Source organism: Lissotriton vulgaris, chromosome 5 (genome assembly GCF_964263255.1).
Source record: "Lissotriton vulgaris chromosome 5, aLisVul1.2, whole genome shotgun sequence".
NCBI classification, from domain to species: domain Eukaryota; kingdom Metazoa; phylum Chordata; class Amphibia; order Caudata; family Salamandridae; genus Lissotriton; species Lissotriton vulgaris.
This window is the reverse complement of record NC_141693.1, coordinates 235,660,657-235,680,521: the sequence shown is the minus strand read 5'-3', so window position 1 is coordinate 235,680,521 and position 19,865 is coordinate 235,660,657. Positions and strand designations below refer to the sequence as shown.

General features: G+C 43.2%; 1 protein-coding gene across 4 annotated transcripts in view; it reads left to right on the top strand.

Moving 5' to 3' along the window:
* Positions 1 to 19,865, top strand: part of GRIN1 (glutamate ionotropic receptor NMDA type subunit 1) — an 851,805-nt gene that overhangs the window by 223,104 nt on the left and 608,836 nt on the right. For all 4 annotated transcript variants that reach the window (XM_086921247.1, XM_086921250.1, XM_086921251.1 and 1 more), the window contains exon 2: positions 7,567 to 7,701. In XM_086921247.1, coding sequence (XP_086777373.1) covers positions 7,567 to 7,701 — 135 coding nt within the window. The remainder of the gene's footprint in view (positions 1 to 7,566; positions 7,702 to 19,865) is intronic.

Below are 19,865 nucleotides of genomic sequence, written 5' to 3'. Positions count from 1 at the left end.
TTTTCTTGGTGCAAAAAATTCTCAACTCTGACGCATAATTTGGCCCTCTCCTGTAGCACAATTCCACTGGCTCCGACTATAAGTAAACCAAATAATGCATTTTCAGTTGAAAGTGTGCCAAGCCATAAATACAACGCAGCTGACTGTAATATATATATTTATATATATATTCCGAATTACCACATCAACGACAGGTAAACGTCAAAGATTTCCAGGACACGGATCAGTTAGGTGCTCAAACTTTTATTCAAAGCAGAGTATGCCGCATGACGTTTCGGCTCCTTGGAGCCTTGCTCACATGACGACGTCCCTCATACAGTTCCTCAATTTTAAAGTGCTAGTGACTGATTGGATCAACATCATGTGACGTGAACATCGAATGGACATGGAAAAAATACTTACAGTTAAAATACAATTCATAGTTAAATATAGTACAATATTCAGTGGCCACTAAAATATTGGGCAAATATGGGTAAACATCTGAAACAGTTCCCATGCATTCATAGTCAGATTTGCTCGCTTTATACTAATGATCTTATTCTGTGCAAACTATCGCAATATGTGCAAAATACGCAATGTAAACAATTTCTTACCACGAAATCCTATTATGGTTAGCAAGAATGTAACTCCATTTCATAATGTGCAAAATCGCAAATTGTGCAAATTCGCATTGATGAAATTTAAATGAATGTGCAAAAATACGCCAATAGTAAACAAACACTCATCTTTTTTTCGTGTAAAAAACAGCCGTCTAGGTTTACTCCAAAATATTAAAATAATTGCCTAGGCAGACAATGCGAGATCTGGACATTGAAAATATCAGGCTAACAGATGTTTACTGATTGATTATAAATTAATTCATTCAGTTTCTCCCACAAACTAGAATGAGAGTGGTGGAACTGATATAAGTACCTGATCCAATACTGGTAAATGACAATTCCATATGTCCAGTTTATCAATCATGAAATGTGAAAGTGAAATATAAACATATGCTTAACCCAAGTGTGATATAAAAGCCTAAAATCTAACTATAAAAATCAGATTCTTATCAATAAAATCTGCAGCTGCACGTGACAAAATTACATTTTAAATGTATACTATAGTTATCCTGTAGATCATAAAAAAATTGTATATCTGCTTCATTGTCTATAACAGTATAGATATATATATATAGTGCAAGTCATAGCGGTTGATAGTCAAAATATTTTTTATCATGGTCAGATACCAGGTTTTCCCCAGCCGGGGATACCAGTATATCACATCAGATAAGCCTAGGAAAAACAAGTGACACTGGGTAAGCCAAACTAGTATTAACATCATAACTGGTGATTAAGTTAAATGGAGGGCATCAATTGGATGTGGGGGCCTAATAGTGGACTTCTAGTCATTGGCGAAGGTGTCTTGATCTTTTATGGCAGACATGTGTACATGTCCTCCGTTATATTAAGAGCGCCTGGTGTCTTGGTGTCCAACTGTAATATATACCGGGTTTCCAGTCTCCGCAATTTGGCCTCCCTGTCACCTCCTCGTCGGCTTGCCTTAACTGAATCAATAATATATATATATCCATACTAAAATTAAAGAGAGAGCCCAAAACTTTGAGGCGGGTAATCTCAGGAACCACAGCTCCAATCACAACACCCAATGCAGCGTTGGAAAGGGCAGTTGCAGCAGAAGGACATAGCATATGCAGACGCCCACCACAGTGGCGTCACTAGGGGGGTGCGGGGGGTGCCGACCGCACCGGGTGTCACCCCATCATGGGGTGACACCAATCTGGTTACGCTCGCTGTCTCGCTGTGTTAAACAAACACAGCTCTGCACTGCAGTGCATTGTGCAGCCTCACTTCTGCTCTCTGCTGCTTTATTATAGAGAACGGTGCACAGCGCATGTAAATGCTTACAGATTAAAATACTACGGTCATTGCAGTGCACGTTGCCACGCACGCACGCACGCACCACCTACTATAGTGGTGATGTGATTATGGTGCGATGCGCGGCGGCGTACCCAGTTTGTGGGTCCCAGGGCCGTCAATCTTTAGCGCTACCAATGACGGCCCTGGGACAGCCCCCGCGCGCTGTGTTTCTCTGACGTGTCACGGTGGTCGCGCGCCAACACCACGTCTGTGGAGAGACAGTCAGGGAATAAGAATTGTCACCGACACCTCTGTTGGTGTTTGATATCGCACGAGCGCCGTTGTCTCCCTCCCCTTCATCCGGTAATTGTGGAGGCCGAGGTGAGAAGAAATATCATTTATATTATTATGAAGTTTACGTGTCACACCCTTTCCCTCGCTGGGCAGCCCTTAATATATGCAGATTGATTGAGGGCGGCAGGGGGCCTGAGCTGAAGTCGTCTCACATGTATTCATATGTGTATTCATTATGAATACACATATGAATACATGTGAGACGACTTCAGCTCAGGCCCCCTGCCAATCATTGTACAAGGCTTTAAGGTTGCAAATGGCACTTTCTAATTCCCTGTGGTGTTATTGTGTTCTTTCTTTAGGGTTTCCTAACTGTGTCCTTAATGTCAGATATTACCGAAGCGAAGCCTGTGAGCAGAAGCAATTGAATGTATCTTTTGTACTAGGTTTTGCTTCATGACTGGTGGCAATAAATACGTTCCTGAAGTTTGCTAGGAACTTTACGCATTACACAGCGATGGTGGCAATGTTTAGCCTTATTATTTAAAATATGTTTAGCGTTAGTGTGGCAGCAGAGCGCTCGTTGGGCGACTTTAGCACCAGTTCTTGGTATGTACTCATAATGTATGTTACACCTTGTACACCTGCTCAAGTGTAAATTCATTTGCATTAGTAAAGTTGCATTTTTATTTAATTTTTTTTCGACATGAGGAAACCATTTCGATTTGTGGCGATATTTCTTCTCCTTTTCTATCAGTGGCGATATTCCTCCTACTATAGCCACACCAGGTTTGAAGGTTTTCCTTCCTATTTTCACCATGAAAACAGATTTACTACTATCCATAACAGGAGTGAATCCCTGAATCCTCCCAAGGTGTGATGAATTAATCACGGAGAGGTGTGCGAACACCTACAAACCCTCACTCAGGTTTCTGAGTGTTCTTTAAATCTACAAGCACTCAGGTTTGTGTGTGAACCCGTATACCCATAAACTCTAAAATTGTGCGTACTCCCAAAGTTTCCAGGACCTGCCCTCCCGAGATAGCTGCTCCTTATCTATTTGATAGGGTTCACCAAATGAGTTTGTGTTGTGAACTGGACCCTGTGAATTAAGTGGGGAATATTTACATAGTGATTATAAGGAAGTTCTGGCCTCGATTTTGTTTTGTGCAGTTTTATATAGCTCGAACTCAACCCGAAAATATGAGAGCGCTTTACATGAGCACCAGTTGCGTTTACAGACGGACACATTAATTTTGGGGGGCACAGGGCAATTAAGTGATTTGCCCAGAATCACAGGATGTTTGAACCTCCTGCCAGACTCGAACCTGGTTCTTCAGCTTCAAAGGCGGCCACTCTAGCCCAGGAGGGCCTCCATCAAACCCTCGTGGGCCTACTTTAGATACCCCTTTAGGAGAGGGCCCATGGGAGGAGGTCCATGCGGTAAGTCGTGAGGGGGTGACACCATGAGTTACCCGCACCGGGTGACACCAACCCTAGTGACGCCACTGGCCCACCATATACATTTAAAAGGTAAAAGAACCGTGCCAGCAAAGTAGTCCTTTGTGGGCGTGTCTTCGTTGGGCTGTGGGCGTGTGCTGGGGGCATGACAAACACTGGGGGCGTGTGGTACGTTCCGCCCTTCATGCCATGTCTCATATCGTGTGCTAATCCCACCCTGCTCCCTTTAAATACCCCTGCACCCCATAATCATAACCCACCCTTACTCCTTAAAATACCCCAACACCCTTAAACACTAACCCATCTTAGCCCTATAAATATACCCTGTACCCCAAAACCCAAACCTATCCCTAAACCCTAAAAATACCCCTGTACCCCAAAACCCAAACTTAGCCCTGAACCCTATAAAGACCCCTGTACCTCAAAACCCAAACCCACCCCTGAACCCTAAAAATACCCCTGTACCCCAAAACCCAAACCTAGCCCTGAACCCTAAAAATAACCCTGTACCCCAAAACCCAAACCTACCCCTGAACCCTAAAATACCCCTGTACCCCAAAACCCAAACCTAGCCCTGAACCCTAAAAATACCCCTGTACCCAAAAACCAAAAACTAGCCCTGAACTCTTAAAATACCCCTGTATCCCAAAACCCAAACCTACCTTTGAACCCTAAAAATACCCCTATACCCCAAAACCCAAACCTAGCCCTGAACCCTAAAAATACCCCTGTACCCCAAAACCCATACCTATCCCTAAACCCTAAAACTACCCCTGTATCCCATTACCCAAAACTATATCTGAACCCTTAAAATACCCAAACACCCCGACACACATATCCCACGGTACCCCAAAAGTAATACCCCTATACCCATACTTACCTTATCCAAACATTAAAAAACAAACATGCTTTTACCATTCATGCATTTACAACGAATTTCGTTGTAAATGTATGCGTGGTAAAAGCATATAAAATGTAATGCCATGCGGTATAATGGCATTGCGGAGTCATGGTACTTTCGTAATGAAAGTATGCGGAGTGATGGTATGTGGAAAGAAAGTTACGGAATAATGAGTGTTTACCCTCCCCTGGTAAGTATATTGGTGGCACGGTGGCCCACATCTCCAGCAACATACTCATATTTTTTCACCACCCATTTGAAAAATGCACAGGTCTCTCTCATTGATGGCCAGCACCGACATACACTTTTAGACACACCTCTCGTCACAAGTTCTAGAATTGCGAACTTTAGAGCTGGGGAGCTACGTTCGAATCTCGGCATCAGCTCAACATCCTGTGATTCCAGGCAAATCGCTTTGTCCCCCCGTGCCTACCACAAATGAATGTGTTCTTCTGTAATGTAAATTGTGCTCATGCCATGTTGTCGAGTTCGCGCTATATAATATTGCAAGGAAAAATAAAGTAGGGAAACTCGAGTTCACACACTACTGAACGTGCACTCTTAAGTGCATCAGCAGTGCACTGTGAATCGGAGCGTTTCACAGGCCTGTCACAGATAAGAAATGCTATCAAAACGAAATCCTACAAAACAATATACTACTGGCCGGCAGCAATTCATACCCGGACAACGTCGGGACGGGCTGCTAGTATATATATATATAGATGTAAAGTAATTGTTACATGCAATCTAAGGCAGTATAATGTTGTTTTGCTCAAGTCACATTTATTGTACTCTCGTAATGAACTCGACTTTGACCCTTGAACTATATGTGTGTATCAGAAATGGGGCATTAATTTGAGAGAGGGGTATTCCTACTGACTCAATAAACCCACTCTTTTATGTCCAAACATTCTGAGAGAATCTCTGCTCAAACCATGGTAGCTGTGGCACAAGCAGTCGGTAATCCCTAGAGATGTTTGTGCTTTGAGTTCACGCAGTACCAACAATTTACCAACAATTTAAAAGTAAAGAACATAAGTGTAAAATTACTAAACCAATTTAGAAAAATAGAGAAAATCTAATGAGTAAAAAATACACCCCGCATATCAAATAGGTTAGAAGGAACGAAGCTAATAAACTATTAAAGTTTTGAGGAATAAAGATGCCTAGAAAGAAGTCAGTCACTATTGAAAAAACAAAGGTTTATGGAGGAATGTGACCTTAGCGTAATTTCAAACTGAATTCAATAGAGCGAGGTTAGGTACTTCAAGCAGGTTGTCTCAGTCAAAGGTTTTACCTTCAGACTGAGGGCCTGGTCATTTTTTGATGGATGGTACTTCATCCATCAGGGTGGCATAGCATATTACATCTGCCACCATGATAGACTACCACTTATCAAATTTAGAGATGCCCAGTGGTCATCTCAGTACATGAAAACGTACCATCATCATGGGGGTTCCTTTCAATGTACAAATGTTTGGGGGATGACTGCTGTTAGTTTTGATGTTGTTCACCCAACTTTTCTCACAGGTTGGGAGGGGCCCTGGGGGGTTCTGCTCGTGGGTTGTTGGGTGCAGGACCTGGTTATAGGTCAGGCCCCACGACCAAGCGCACCAGGGGTTGTCCACAAACGTATCATAATACCATAATACCATAATAATTTATCTTAAAAAAAACAGAGATATTCACTGAAAAAGTACTACCATCTAAAAAAAAAAACAGGAAAATTTGCCAATTGCAGATAACTGACATAACTTACACCCCTTTCATGCACTGCTTTTGACCTCACATATTACATCCCTGATGATATCTGAAATTTCTGGTAGCTCAAATTATACTTAGGTCAGTCTTCACCATGCACAGTGATTTCATCAATGATAACATTTCAAATATCATCAGTGATGTTGTCAATGATGTCATAGAAAAAGTCCTGACTGATTTACTATGTCAGGTCATAAGCAGTGCATGGTGAGGCACAGGTTGTAGTTGCTTCAGCAAAGTATACATGGTGAATTTCAGTGTTTTTTGTGTTTAAAATTTGATGTTATAACTAATATTTTTACTTAACTATAATGTTCCTTTAACCTCTAGTTTTTCAGTGGATTTCTAGGGTTTGATTAATGTAAAGTGGGATATTATTACCACACCTAACTACAGCCTCATTTAAACCTTTTAATGAATTTATATGTGTTTTAATGCAAAGTAAAATCTTGTTACTATACCTAACATCCACCGTGGGTGGTCAACATTCTGCTGGCATTGGCAGAAGGCTTTTTGGCCAACCCTCCACAGGTGACCAACCCCCTGTTGCCCATGGCTGAAACCAACCCACAGCAGGTGGTCAAAACCCCTACAAGCCTTCAGAGTGAATCAGTTTGGGGGGATCTAGATTGCAGTCATGTTAGCCCAGGAGTTAAGTGGTGTCATTCATCATGTTGATGGCAACTGGCACAAATGTTAGGTTGAGGCAGCAACAGAGTCAGTCAGCCTCTATTGCCATTACAGGCCCAGATCTTCGATACTTCAGCCTCCTACTCCAAAACTCACAGAATTGCAAAACGGACCATGAGGTTGAAAAAAGGACACGTATAATTCCCAATAAGGAAAGCTGTATGAATTTGCGCTTGCCATTTATTGTGCTTCAATTTTTTTGTCTTGATGTCATGGACAATTATTAATCTAACACCATCTCTTCCCAATGTTTGTTTCTTTAAGAAAGATATGGCAGACAGAGATGCTGTCTTTCCTGTTAGGCAAAAGGTGATATGCCCTCCCTGCCTCTGAATGCTGGTTGGGTTCTTGACTCTGCCACACAACCGCCCGATTGTGAGAGCTGCAGTTCCTCTCAGGGAATATCCAAGTCTTCTCACAGGCCAATCTGCACTTGCTTGCAGCCAGGACATTTTATCTCGCCATGTCACATTGTATTACGTCATCCTGTTCCATTGCTCAACCATACACGTCCCTAAAGTAAATGGAAATATATGTATATCAAACTGTATACTTTAAGATGGCTGCTTTGCATGCTAATAAATGTTGTCTTATTCCTCCTAGGTTTACGCGATCTTGGTTAGCCATCCACCAGCTCCAAATGACCACCTCACACCAACCCCTGTATCATATACAGCCGGCTTCTACAGGATTCCAGTCATTGGCCTGACAACACGCATGTCAATCTATTCAGACAAGGTGATTGTATATTAATGGTTTTTAAGCTTGATGAATTTCGCATTAGTTGATATATCGAGGAAGAGTATTTTAAATAACCTGTTGATTAAATGTATGATTAGTAATGTAAGGTTTTTAAGTCAGACAACTTACTCTCCAAATAGTTACTTATTTAGGGCCAGATTTACTAAACGTTTATGCAATGCAGCAAGGCAACTTGAACGGGAGGGGGCAGAAAGGTTATGAATATGTTGGTGAAAAATACAACCTTACTAAAAATACATGTTTATTTCTTTTAAGAAATATTTCTCGTCATACCAAATGCATTAGGTCACTGAATATTGATGAATATGGCACAAAACTACCACACCCATTATTAGTAGATACTGGGGTATTAAAATGGAATGGCCTTTGTGATACCTGTGTAAGTTTATCATGAAATAATATTTTGTTTTATTTATATATATAGATGTTAAACATTACATGAAATGTACATATATTATTAAAAAGTAAAAATAATGTAATTTATTCTAACATTAATTCTTGTGTGACTCTATTTTAAGTCCCTGCCTCCATTATCTTCTATAGGAGGGTGTTGTAGTGTCAGTGGTTATCCATGTGTGGTGCTGAACTTGCTCCAGTTCGCAATTGGAGTAGATTTACTACTGTTTTGGTTGTAGTAACTTGAAAAGTGCAGTTTGTGAATAGGAGTTGTGCATCTGTGCCCCTCCCTAAAGCCCTCTTAGGCCCGCCCAAAACCCCTTTTAACCCTTCCTAAACCACTCCTATTTAGTAGCAAGTATTCCACGTTCTCCATCCACTCCACCAGGTCTGTCCCAAATGTAATACTAAGTGGTAAAGTTCCATTTGTAGAAAAGAGAAGAGAACTGGAGGTGGAGATTTCCACTCATGGGTTTCTGGATTGCTCTTTGTGGTAAGTAGGTAGTACTACTGTAGTACCACTTTATGTACTACAAAATGTAATTTGTGAACTGGCCCAGTTTCTGTACTTCTGAGAAGTGGTAAATGGGTTGTACCTGCCTCCCCAATCAGCATCTCCTTCTTAACACTTCATAAACCCCTTTTATGTAGTAGTATGTATTACACGTTTTCCATCCACTCCACCTGGACCCTCCCACATTTAATGCTAAGTAGTAAACTTCTGCATGTGAGAATCTGTCTATAGAAAAGAGAGGAGAGTTGGAGGTGGACATTTCGGCTCATAGGTTTGTGGATTGCTCTTTGTACTACTGCTGTAGTACTACTTTATGTGCTACAAAATCTAGTGTGTGCAGTGGCCCTTTGTTTTCACTTCTGAGAAGTGATAGATTGGTCGTACCCGCTTCACCAATCAGCAAAAATGATCCATCACAAAATGTGTCAGCTAGAGAAGCAAGTTTTTAAAGTTGGGCAGATAAAACCTTACTCGCCTCATAATGATGCACTAGTCAGATGTTGCGCCCAGTGCCTGAATAGCTTTAATCAAATACCTAATTTCAATTTTTAATGAATTCCTTGTCATAACTGCTCATAAAATGTATCAGAATTGAGATCAGGTATCTCAGTGTTGGGGTCATAGGCTGGCACCACACGCTCCCTATTTTGAAACATTAGTGAGACAAGAAAAAAAAGGTCTGATGTAGAGCTGATACCTGGGCCTTGTACATGAATTATTGTTGGATCATTAACAGCCTCAGCTTAGCGTCCTGAAAGGGCCTATGCACCCTTCTACCCGATCAGATAAAACAAAACAGCACAGTAAGGTATGAGAATCAGGAATTGTTTAAATCTCAATTTAAGATTTCCCTCAATGGAAATGGAACCTGGGCTAAATCAAATAAGAGCTAAAGTGACTCAGAACATTATATAAAAGGACACATGAAATCTAGGATGTACATTTCTTATGTGCTTGATTAAACTGGCCAGAAGGTAGATCAAGATGTGATGTAGGTGGGTTACTGACTTAAGCAATGGAGAAAGAGTCTATACACCAGGGCTACAATTCATCTTGGTATCACCCTGGAAGACATTATCAGAATCCTTTTATTATTCCTCATTAACCATTTGTTAATTTCCATGTATTTGTAGGGGATTATCTGCAAACAGTGGACCAAATATTTAGAATCCAGTGCGTACAAAAGATAGTGTTCTTGGAATGGGTAAATTGTGTCTTCCTTTTAGACCAAATGTGGCATACTGTTTCTCACAGCATGAAAATGTTTTTCATTCTGCAGTCAAATATCTGTTGGGCTATCTTGGTGAACCTTTTAAAGCAAAGCAAGTACTGTACAAAGGTCTCAGTAGGCCTCCCAGCTTGTCCATTGACTTGAAAATATTAAGGGGGAAGAATATTTACGGCCTTCTTCATGATCTGACAAACATTTCTACAAAGTCCAGTGTTGGACCCGGCCTCGTGGCGTGGTCCTCTCTGATCCCCGCAACCCAAGAACTACTGGTGGACCTGACCCCAGCCCGCCAGAACTGTACAAGACCCCTCCACACTGGACCTGAGCCGATCTCCAGACCGCGTGCCTGCACCCGTGCACGTGACCATCAGACGCCATGTTTGGCCACACCGGCCGGCCGGACGCCTTCTTCCCTTTCGGCAGCTCTTGGCCGACCCTGGCCGCAGACAGGCGTGCGCGTCCGGCGCGCCCGGACCCACCCGGGGGGGGTGAAGGACCCACCAAGTACCCGAAACCAAGACTTCAATCACTCCTCCGGCCTCCTCCCGAGAAACTGGTTCCCCTCACACCTCTGAACTATCCCTGGGGGCTGGTTTTGATCACACCTTTGGCCTCCTAGCAAGCTGGCTCCAAACCTTGATGGGCGTCTGGGAATCCCTGGACGCACGGTCCAAAGCATCAAAGAACCAGCCGCCCAGTTAATCGGCCGCCTGGCCCTCGGACCACCGGCCCCCTGCCTATGAGGGTCTGGACATCAAGGGGCCCCTGAACTATAAGACAGCCTGCCTCACATCCAGCTGGCAGTTGTATCCTGGACAAGAAAGCCCTGCTGATCTGATCGCGGCTGACCTTGAGGGGAACATACTCTGACCCACCGAGCCCTGCTGACGCTGTCGCGGCTAATCCTCGAAGCTACGGAACTGAACCACCGAGCCCTGCTGACGCTGTCGCGGCTCCCTCTCGAAGAAACAAAGACTGGAACTACCGATCCCTGCTGACGCTGTCGCGGCCCTTCCTCGAAGAGAAAGACTTGAACCATCGGAGCCCTGCTGACCTCGTCGCGGCCCACTCTTGAGAACAAGAGACTCTTGCTACCATCCTGAGCCCTGCTGACGCTGTCGCGGCTCCTCCTGAACTACGAGCACTACGGTGCACTCCGGATCGAGCCCTACTGACCTCGTCGTGGCTTGAGGAGCCCTCTGGTCCGGCTGGACCATCGACGCTACCATCACGACTACCTCGAACCGAAGCGAGTAGGACAGCAAGTACCATCGCCAGCCTCCGTACCCCCGGTTCGAGGATTGAGAACTGTGTGCAGGGTACGCTATGTACTGGCCGGCCCTTGAGACTGTCCCGCTTCCCCGTTCCCTTGTGTTACGAGACTTTCACGATCCCTCGATCGCTGTATATTGCTACCTTTTTACCTTTGATAAAGTTCATACTTGATAAAGATCCACGGTGTGGTGTCTGTTCGTAAGTGTGGTGTGCCGACAGTGTATACGATCAGTCCTCCCCGGTGGGGACCCGCCCTCGATAAGACTCGGCAGGAATTGTGGGAGAGGAGGGTCTCGGGTGGTTAGGAGAGCAATCTTGACCCCTGAGGTCGCCCCCTTCCAACATCCAGTTGTTAACTCAGTTCTATGGTCACTCAGCAAAACACATATCAAATTCTGAACTTAATATTTTGTTGCTGAAAAGATTTTCAGTACCTTCCAGAGGTTTCTATGGTAGTGCAATAAAATGAGCTAGGTTAGACAAAATACCTATCTATCTGCTAGAAAAGTAAAAGATCTGTATGTATCTATGTATACGATTTATAGAGCTTGAACCTAGATACAAAGCAATAAACCATTGTACACATTGGAGGTTTTACAGCAGGCAGTTATGAAAATGGGGAGGTGGAAGGAGGGACAGTTAAGTTAGTTCAGTAGTAAGGACAAGGGCGAGGCAACCAGTGAAGGCAGAGAGCAGAGTGTCGGGGTTGTGGGTGGGAAATGGGGTGGAGGTGAACACTTCAGGTGTGATCTAGCATCTTGTGATGATACATTGTTTTGAGGGTCAGATCTTTGTAGAAGTTGGTAATGCATGGAATATTGTGTACCTAGACTTCTTGACTTTCCAGATCCCAATGGCACAGCAGGGAAACACCTGGTACTTTGCCTTCATCCCCTACATTTCCTGACTTTTAATTTTGGCATGCTGTTCATGTGTGTCATAAGTGCTTCACCGGAGATCTTAAACTTGATTGCAGCACATGAAATGCTCCCCCATTAGATTACCTTCTAGATGCTTCAGCACGTCTTAAATTGTGGTGGATAGTGGAAGCCAGAGGAATTCACTGATTTATAGGTGTCTGGTGTCTTCGCACCCAGACTTCCCTGGTATGGGAATCCTAGATCAGAATTTTTTGTTTGGAAAATTTGGCAGGTAAATCATTTTAGGCTTCAGTTGAGAGCAGGCAGCACACTTATGGCATAAAATTTTCCACCAGAATATCGAAGAAAAAACATTGTGGGGCCACAATATCGGGGCCTGAATATTAGGGCAAGGTCTCGCCGTGAACAGTCGCATTTGCAAAGAGCCCCAAAGGTCAGGATTTCTCCTTTGCTTTGGAGAGGAGCTCAACTGAGCTGACCACACCAAGGGTGCAAGGCCTGATGGGCACACCTTGGGGGTCACTCCAGCAGAGGCCAGCAAGGCTCAGGCAGGTCTAGTTGCAGGCCTAGGAAGCGGGTCAGTTGGGCAGTTGCAGGGAGCTTCTGAGGCTTGTTATGTCCCTGTAGCTCAGAACACGAGGTCAGTCAGCTGACCTTTGGAGTCATTTCAGCCTGGGATGAAGGGTGCAGGTCCAGTTTCCCTTCTCAGCAAGCAGGGCAGCTGGCAGAAGAGTAGCAGGGCGCAAGAGTGGCAGTCTTTCTGGCATATAAGCAGCACAGCAGTCCTTCTTTAGTATCTACAGGCCCAGATGTTACAGAAGTGTTGGATCTGAGGGTCCAATTTTTATACTGGTGCCCACTTTGAAGTAGGGTAAGTTTATAGAAAATTCCCTTTTAAGTTCTTAAAGTTTCCTGCCTCCCCTGACATAGCTCTAAGCTGGCTGCATGAATAGTGCAGTGGTGACAGGTCCTTTGTGCGAGGGCATGGCCCAGCCTATTCAGTTGCAAGTGGGGCTGTGCACAGCTCCACCCCCAACCTGCCTGTTGATGGCCCATCCAGAAACACCTATTCCCTCTATTGTGTGGCTATCTGGGAGGAATAAACAAAGTCCAACTGCCAACTACACCCAGTCATGTGACCAGGAAACGTTCTCAAAGTGTTTTTTTTCAGTATTGTGACTTAAAATAAGACTTTACCATTAAAGAGGGCTTTAACTGAAAATACGTTTGACACCACCCTTGACATTCCTCCCCACTCCAAATTGAAAGTTTTTACTTATTCAATGTAATAAGTTAACTCAATATTATCCTATGGGAGTGGTAGGTCTTGCAGTAGTGAAGAAACAAATTAAGAGTTTTTGTTTACCAAGTCATGTAAAACTTAAGAGTACATGTCCAACTTTTTAAATACACTGCACCCTTCCCTCTGGGCTGTTTAGAACCTACCCTACGGGTGACGTATATGTATTAAAAAGGAAGGGATGGGCCTGGCAAAAGGTTTATTTTGCCAGGTTTAAGTGGCAGTTTAAACTGCAACACCGAATGCAATGGCAAGCCTGAGACATGTTTAAAAGGGTTACTTAAGTGTGTGGCACAATCAGTGCTGCAAGCTCGCTAGTAGCATTTAATGTACAATCCCTGGGTACATGTAGTACCACTATACTAGGGACTTACAAGTGAAATAAATGTGGCAATTGGATGAAAGCCAATTTTCCATGTTTAAAGCAGAGAGTACAAGCACTTTAGCACTGGTTAGCAGTGGTAAAGTACACAGAGTCCTAAGACCAACACAAATTAAATCAGCTAAAATGGAGGAGTAGGGCAAACAATTTGGAGAAGACCACCCTACAGCCAGGGCTAGGTTTTGCATGGGTGGGCTGGGCTCTGGCCCAGGGTGCCAGTCTTCAGAGGAGCACGCGGAGCTGCCTGCATTAAGGTTATGCAAAGAGCAATGCCCCATCTTTTTACTTTACTTGCTGCACGTTATTTCAAACAGCAACTGAACCCTCTTTCTTCCCCTCCCATATCCCTGGCATTTCCTCCCACCACACAACAACCCTATTCATATCCCCAACAGCTTGACACTAGCGTGATGCATCTAAGCTGTCAGAGAATCAGACAAGTTAGGGGAGGTGCTAAGATGTTTGTGTTCAGAGGCCAGTCAATCCTTCGATGTAATCACCCAGTGATTGACCTGTGAAGACAAAATGCCCTCTCTGCTGCCTCTTTTTTTATTCACCAGCATCACAGAAGGCGGCAAATTTCTATGCTCCCAGGGTGCTATCCAAAGAATGGCCCGCTCAGCCTACAGCTGGCAGATCTAACAGCTGTAAGATATATTTTAAGCTTCTGTTTTTGAAATGTGTACTACACTGGTTTGTTGGAGCGCTTTAGTCTAATGATTGTGAGAATATTCAGGAAATTCATGGTGACTAAAGGACGTGCTATCACTCTTCCGTTGTCATGTGCAAAAACAGGCAGTACATCTAATTTCTACATCTATGTGCCGTAATATGTTGTGCAATTGAAATATATTTCGTGTAGATCCGAGATACATGCTCTTTACAGTTGTACTACAATCGGTGTGACGTTGCAGCTTTTGCATTCCAACTCTTGTGGACCTATACACAGTATTTCCATAAAGATGTCAACAAATTCACTCCCCCACCAAAACAGTATATAGTCAGTGTATTGTTGGCTTACAGGACCTCCAGCCCTAGCGTTCTGTTTCTGGCAGGCAAATCCAGCCAATGCAGGCCTTGAAAAAACAAGCATTGGCCATGCCAATTGGTTTCGCCATATTGTAGGTGTTCTTACAAATACAAGTACAATGAATATTTTAAATGGTATAATTTCTGTAATAAATGACAGATATCGATATTGTATAAAACAAAAAACAAAAAATTCACAGCAATTTTTTTGGGGTAAAATATGTGAAGCTCTAACTCGTGTGCAAACATAAACCTTCCTAGTTAGCACTATGGTGACCAATTATGATATTTTCATAAAAATAAAATAGAGCAAGTAGCCATGCGGTGCTGTGTGCAGATTTACTGTGAATAAAATGATATTGGTCCAAGCGCATTTAAACTAGACTAAGTGATTTAGAAAGAATGACGAGACAGAGCAGCCCGGCCTGCGCATATAAACTTTTTTATAACAATTAACAGATGGCCTCTAAGGAATGACAGTACCCCTTGTTCCGCAGTTTTCTCACTCCCACCTTGCCCAAATGCCGAGAGCAGAGAGAGCCTGCCTAGTAAAATAAGCACTTATAAGTTCCCAAAGGTGAGACCTATTGGCTATGCCAATGCTTGTTTACTAAAGATTCTGCTTGAAACATGCGAGAGAGGAGCTAAAACGGAACGAAAAGGGATGAGGCCAAATGAGGGTAGACAAATAAAAGTACTTCCTTATAGGATTTATATTTTTTGATTTTTTTTTACTTTAGTATTTTGAAGCAGTAGGGCAGAAAACTAGCGAGTTTAGGTACAGGGAGTTGATTATTCAAATTACGTTCGTACAGTATTTGAACTCATTACTATCCTACACTTTTGAGAGAACTCCCACAGCTTTTTTTTATTATGTCTAGTAAGCAATCTAAGCATGCACAATGACATTCCCCTGGTATAAAAAGTTAATAACGAACAGGGTGCAATTGTCACAGTATGCTCAACTTCAACTGGTTGTGTGCAACTTGTGCATGTGTAATTGTTACACAACTGAAAAAACGGGTTTAAATGAGCAGGTAGAGAAAATGAACCATTTTTTTTCAGTTTTATGTAGCACAAACTTGACCCGAAGGTATTGGAGCACTTTACAAGAGCACAAATTACATTACAGAAGGACATTCATATTTTGTTAGGCACGTGAAGATAAAGTGACTTATCCAGATTCACAGGATGTTGAATGGACACCCAGACTCAAATTTAGTTCCCTAGCTCCAAAGCTGGCAGCTCTGGCCGTTACGCCACATCCTCTTAAGTAACGTCAGGTTGTTTTATGCTCCATATTACGGGCCGTCGGTTGGTGACCAAACATGAACAGGTCTGGGACGAGTTTTGCTTATGAAGGTTCAGGATCATAGTTGGCATGCAAGACAAGACACAATTGTAGGTGTATACTGTCTTAAGGTCCGATGTGAACGCTTTAATATCTCAGCTTCACACTGTCATTCTGTGTGATCTCCGGTATTTGACTCTTTGTTTAATCAGATTTTAGTATTTAGTGCTCAGAAATAAAAAAAAGTCGCCTACCTTGCCCTACTGCACCAAGCACCTAATGGAGTAAGTTTACAAGCATCACTTCGTACACTCGACAATTTGCTGCGTGTGTTCCTCGTCTGCTCCTGAGTAGGAATATTGGGAACTCAAATGCATTTATTACACTGCGAGAGATGAACAGCATTAGACCTTGTTGGTTGTTTAATCGTCCAAACTATTCTGCATCTTATAGGGCATGACAGTGCTGGCAGAGTACAGTACGCGGACTACAAGACCATGGAGCCCCGTCTCTAATTGTTAGAACTACTTACAGCAGATGAGGTATTCGATGTGGGTATGACACGGAACTAACTCCAATATTCTGCTATATTGGGTCAATGTACCCGCATCCGTCAATAAGCGAGGGCTGAGAGGCGCAAGCAGAATAACTGGATGGATAGTAGTCACAACAAGGTTTACTATAGCAGTAATGATATCATGTAGCACTACATATTGCAGATGTGCAGATCCTAAGCACTATAAATCATAGCTGCCTTTATGCATAACAGGCAAGCCGTACCTGGATTTTACATAGTTTTATGAGGAACGTCCTAACCCGGAACTTCATGCCGCACAGATACAGCAGCGTTCAGTTCAGGGTCCGATGATCTACGTACAACAAAATTAACGTGAGACTAATAAAGTGTTGCCCACACAAAAAAGAACATCTCCAATCGTCATGTCTCTTGGTTCCCAAGCTGAACAACTAATCCGAGCGTACAGCGCACCACGAAATCTTGCTGTGCTGTGCGGGGTTCGTTAAAACAATAATCTCATAGCATTAATAATATGAACGTAGGGTGGATAACCACAATATAAATGCAAGCTGGTTTGGGGACAAGCTATTCAAGTCTGCCAGATCACGCATGCACTGCTGTGACATGCATGTGACGAATCCTTGGAGGCCACTTCAGACGTTCATCTTTGGGAGGCCTAGAACGTTAGAACCGGTGAATTGGGTAATGCCAAGAGACGGCAAAACTGTGAAATGATCGCTAAATATAAAACGAGCAATTGCAACAAGCACCACATGCAAGGCTGCCGAATACCGTTAGGTATTACTGCTGCATTGATCTCGCTGTATAACACTTCGGAGAGTGGAGCTGTGTGCTCCTCTCTTAATGTACTGTTGATGTCTGTAAAAATGTTTGGCAACACCAATCAGCTCTCTCATTATTCTTTTTGAACATAATCCTTGGAAGCTACCTTTTCCCCTCCAGCGATTAGACATGCAGCTTCCGGGTGACCCAGGGGATCCACGAGCATGCTGACTTTTGGCGCATGCGTAGAATATAAGGCAGTAAGACAGATGTTTGTACTGCGCATGTCATTAGGACAGGCCAGGCAAAATATAGTCCAAAGTCACTAACCAATTACGGGACAAACAAGCACTGAAAATGCAATAGGACTCAGAATTACCCGAGACCTATTGCATTTTAAATGGAAGTAACGCCATGAAAGGAAGCGCGAAAGGGAGGGGGTTGGGGGGTGCTTGTGGTACACAAAGTTACAGACTGCGGGCGCGAACGGGGAGAGACAGGGGAAAAAACGGTATTACATGATGTCATGCCAGTCAGGAGGCGGGACTAAGACTTCCAGAACCAATCAAAATGTAGGATTTTGTATTGCAGCCAATCAAATGTATGGCGGCAAAGTGGGCGGAGCTTCCCCCACTATACTGAATACAGCATATCTCGCCGAGACAGCGCATGCGCTGCCTAGGCGAAACCTAAAAAAGAGAAAAATATTTAATAAAAACTGACTCAGAAGGTATTAGCAGGGGTCTCCAAACCGGTCCTGGAGGGCCGGATCCATGCCATATTTTTGGGATATCCCCATTGAGATACATGTAGTAATTTTAAAAATCTGGCACGGATCCGGCCCTCCAGGACCGGTTTGGAGACCCCTGTATTAGAGGGACAAACCTGAAGTGATGCATTTAAATAGACAGATATATATTGTCCAAAGGAATTCTCTTTTCTCCAATAGTAATTTCCTCGCAAAATAGATCAGTAGCTATTTAAAAAGGCCAATATGACGGTACCCTGAAGGCATTTACCATGCACACCTTTACAACGCAGTTAGTACCCTGTGTGCAGCATTACCACAAGTTACTTCATGCAAGTCGTTCCAACAACTTGCTTTAGGGGGCTCTGGCCTTTGGAATAGTATAAATCATTATTCCAACTCCAGTCTACGCAATAGTAGGGAAGGTATTGGACTTAAAAATCTAACACCAGTCCAACACTGCACCCCTTACAGCAAGTTGCTGTAACGACTTGCGTGCTAACGTAACATGTGGTAACATCGCATGGGGGGTACTGACTTCGCTGTAAAGGCTGTTCCTTGTAAAAGCTATGTGGTAAAGGTTGCTTCCTTTTAAAAATGCCACAGCAAGTAGCCTAATAGCTTTTTTTCCCAACAAACCCGCGTCCCTGGGGTGAATTTAGCCAGCCCTAATGCACCACTATGTCAAATAGCACAGCGGGATTTTCAGTCAGTCATCCTGTTAAAATGAAATGCTAACGATCACTGCCGTGCAATGGACTACTCCATTTTAGGGGCTTTCTAAAAGGTAGTTCAGAGAACCGAGAACTCGATGCCGACGGAGCCCTCACAATTGGAATCCCACGTGACTCGGAGGAAAAGCTATTGAAGTAATCCAGCGCAGGGTGTGGCGCAGGCATGGTCACGTGATGAAGCTGCTTTACTTTGTGGTGAAGAGGCCAAGCGCAGACACGCGCTCTCAAACAAACGTAGGCCCGCGTTATATGCGTAGCTTGGTTTTTGGGCCGAAATTTATTGGACCCGATAAAATTGTACTCCGCTAAATACCTCCCAGTTGCAAGTTTGGCCCCTGTAATCGGGATTTCCGCTCCTTAGCTGTAGTTGCTGCACCTATTTAAATTAACTGGTAATGAGGTCATTAGAAATCTTTCTTTCCAGATACATCGTTTCAACATGCCTCGAATATTGATTAACTGTTCGTTAATGTTTGCTAACAGGTCCTTGTTTATTGTAATAAGATATGTGTGTATTCAGAAATTGAATAACATGCATTCAATGACATGTTCAGGCTTGTGTCCAATCGAGTATTACATTTCAGGTGACGTATTCACGTTGATAATAGTTATCTCTGGGCAGGGCTCTTTGAACAGTTACCAAAGAGTTTTACTTGCTCGTTCAACTATTCCCTGTGTGTACTCTCTCAGCCATTTGAATAATGTCTGCTTGCAATTAAATATCTTAAAACAGGGTCCCTTCAACATTTGTCGTGCCAGGTTCGTTAATGTTGGTACAGTGACAGCATTATATCTACCTGCTCATATGTGTACACAGTTCTGTAGCAGGCCCTGAGTAATCAAAAAACAGCTCATAGTAAAGGCCAATACATGCAAGTTTATTCTCAAAAGCATATTATTTTGATCTTTTACTTACTTGGTATATACCTATTATTGCACAATGTTTACCCAGGGAAGGGTAATTTGTTGCTTTACAGAAAGTTCACTTATATTTATTTTGTAAATAAAGAAAAGAAGGCAAAAATGATAACTGCAATGAGAACATTCCAAAAGAGTGAG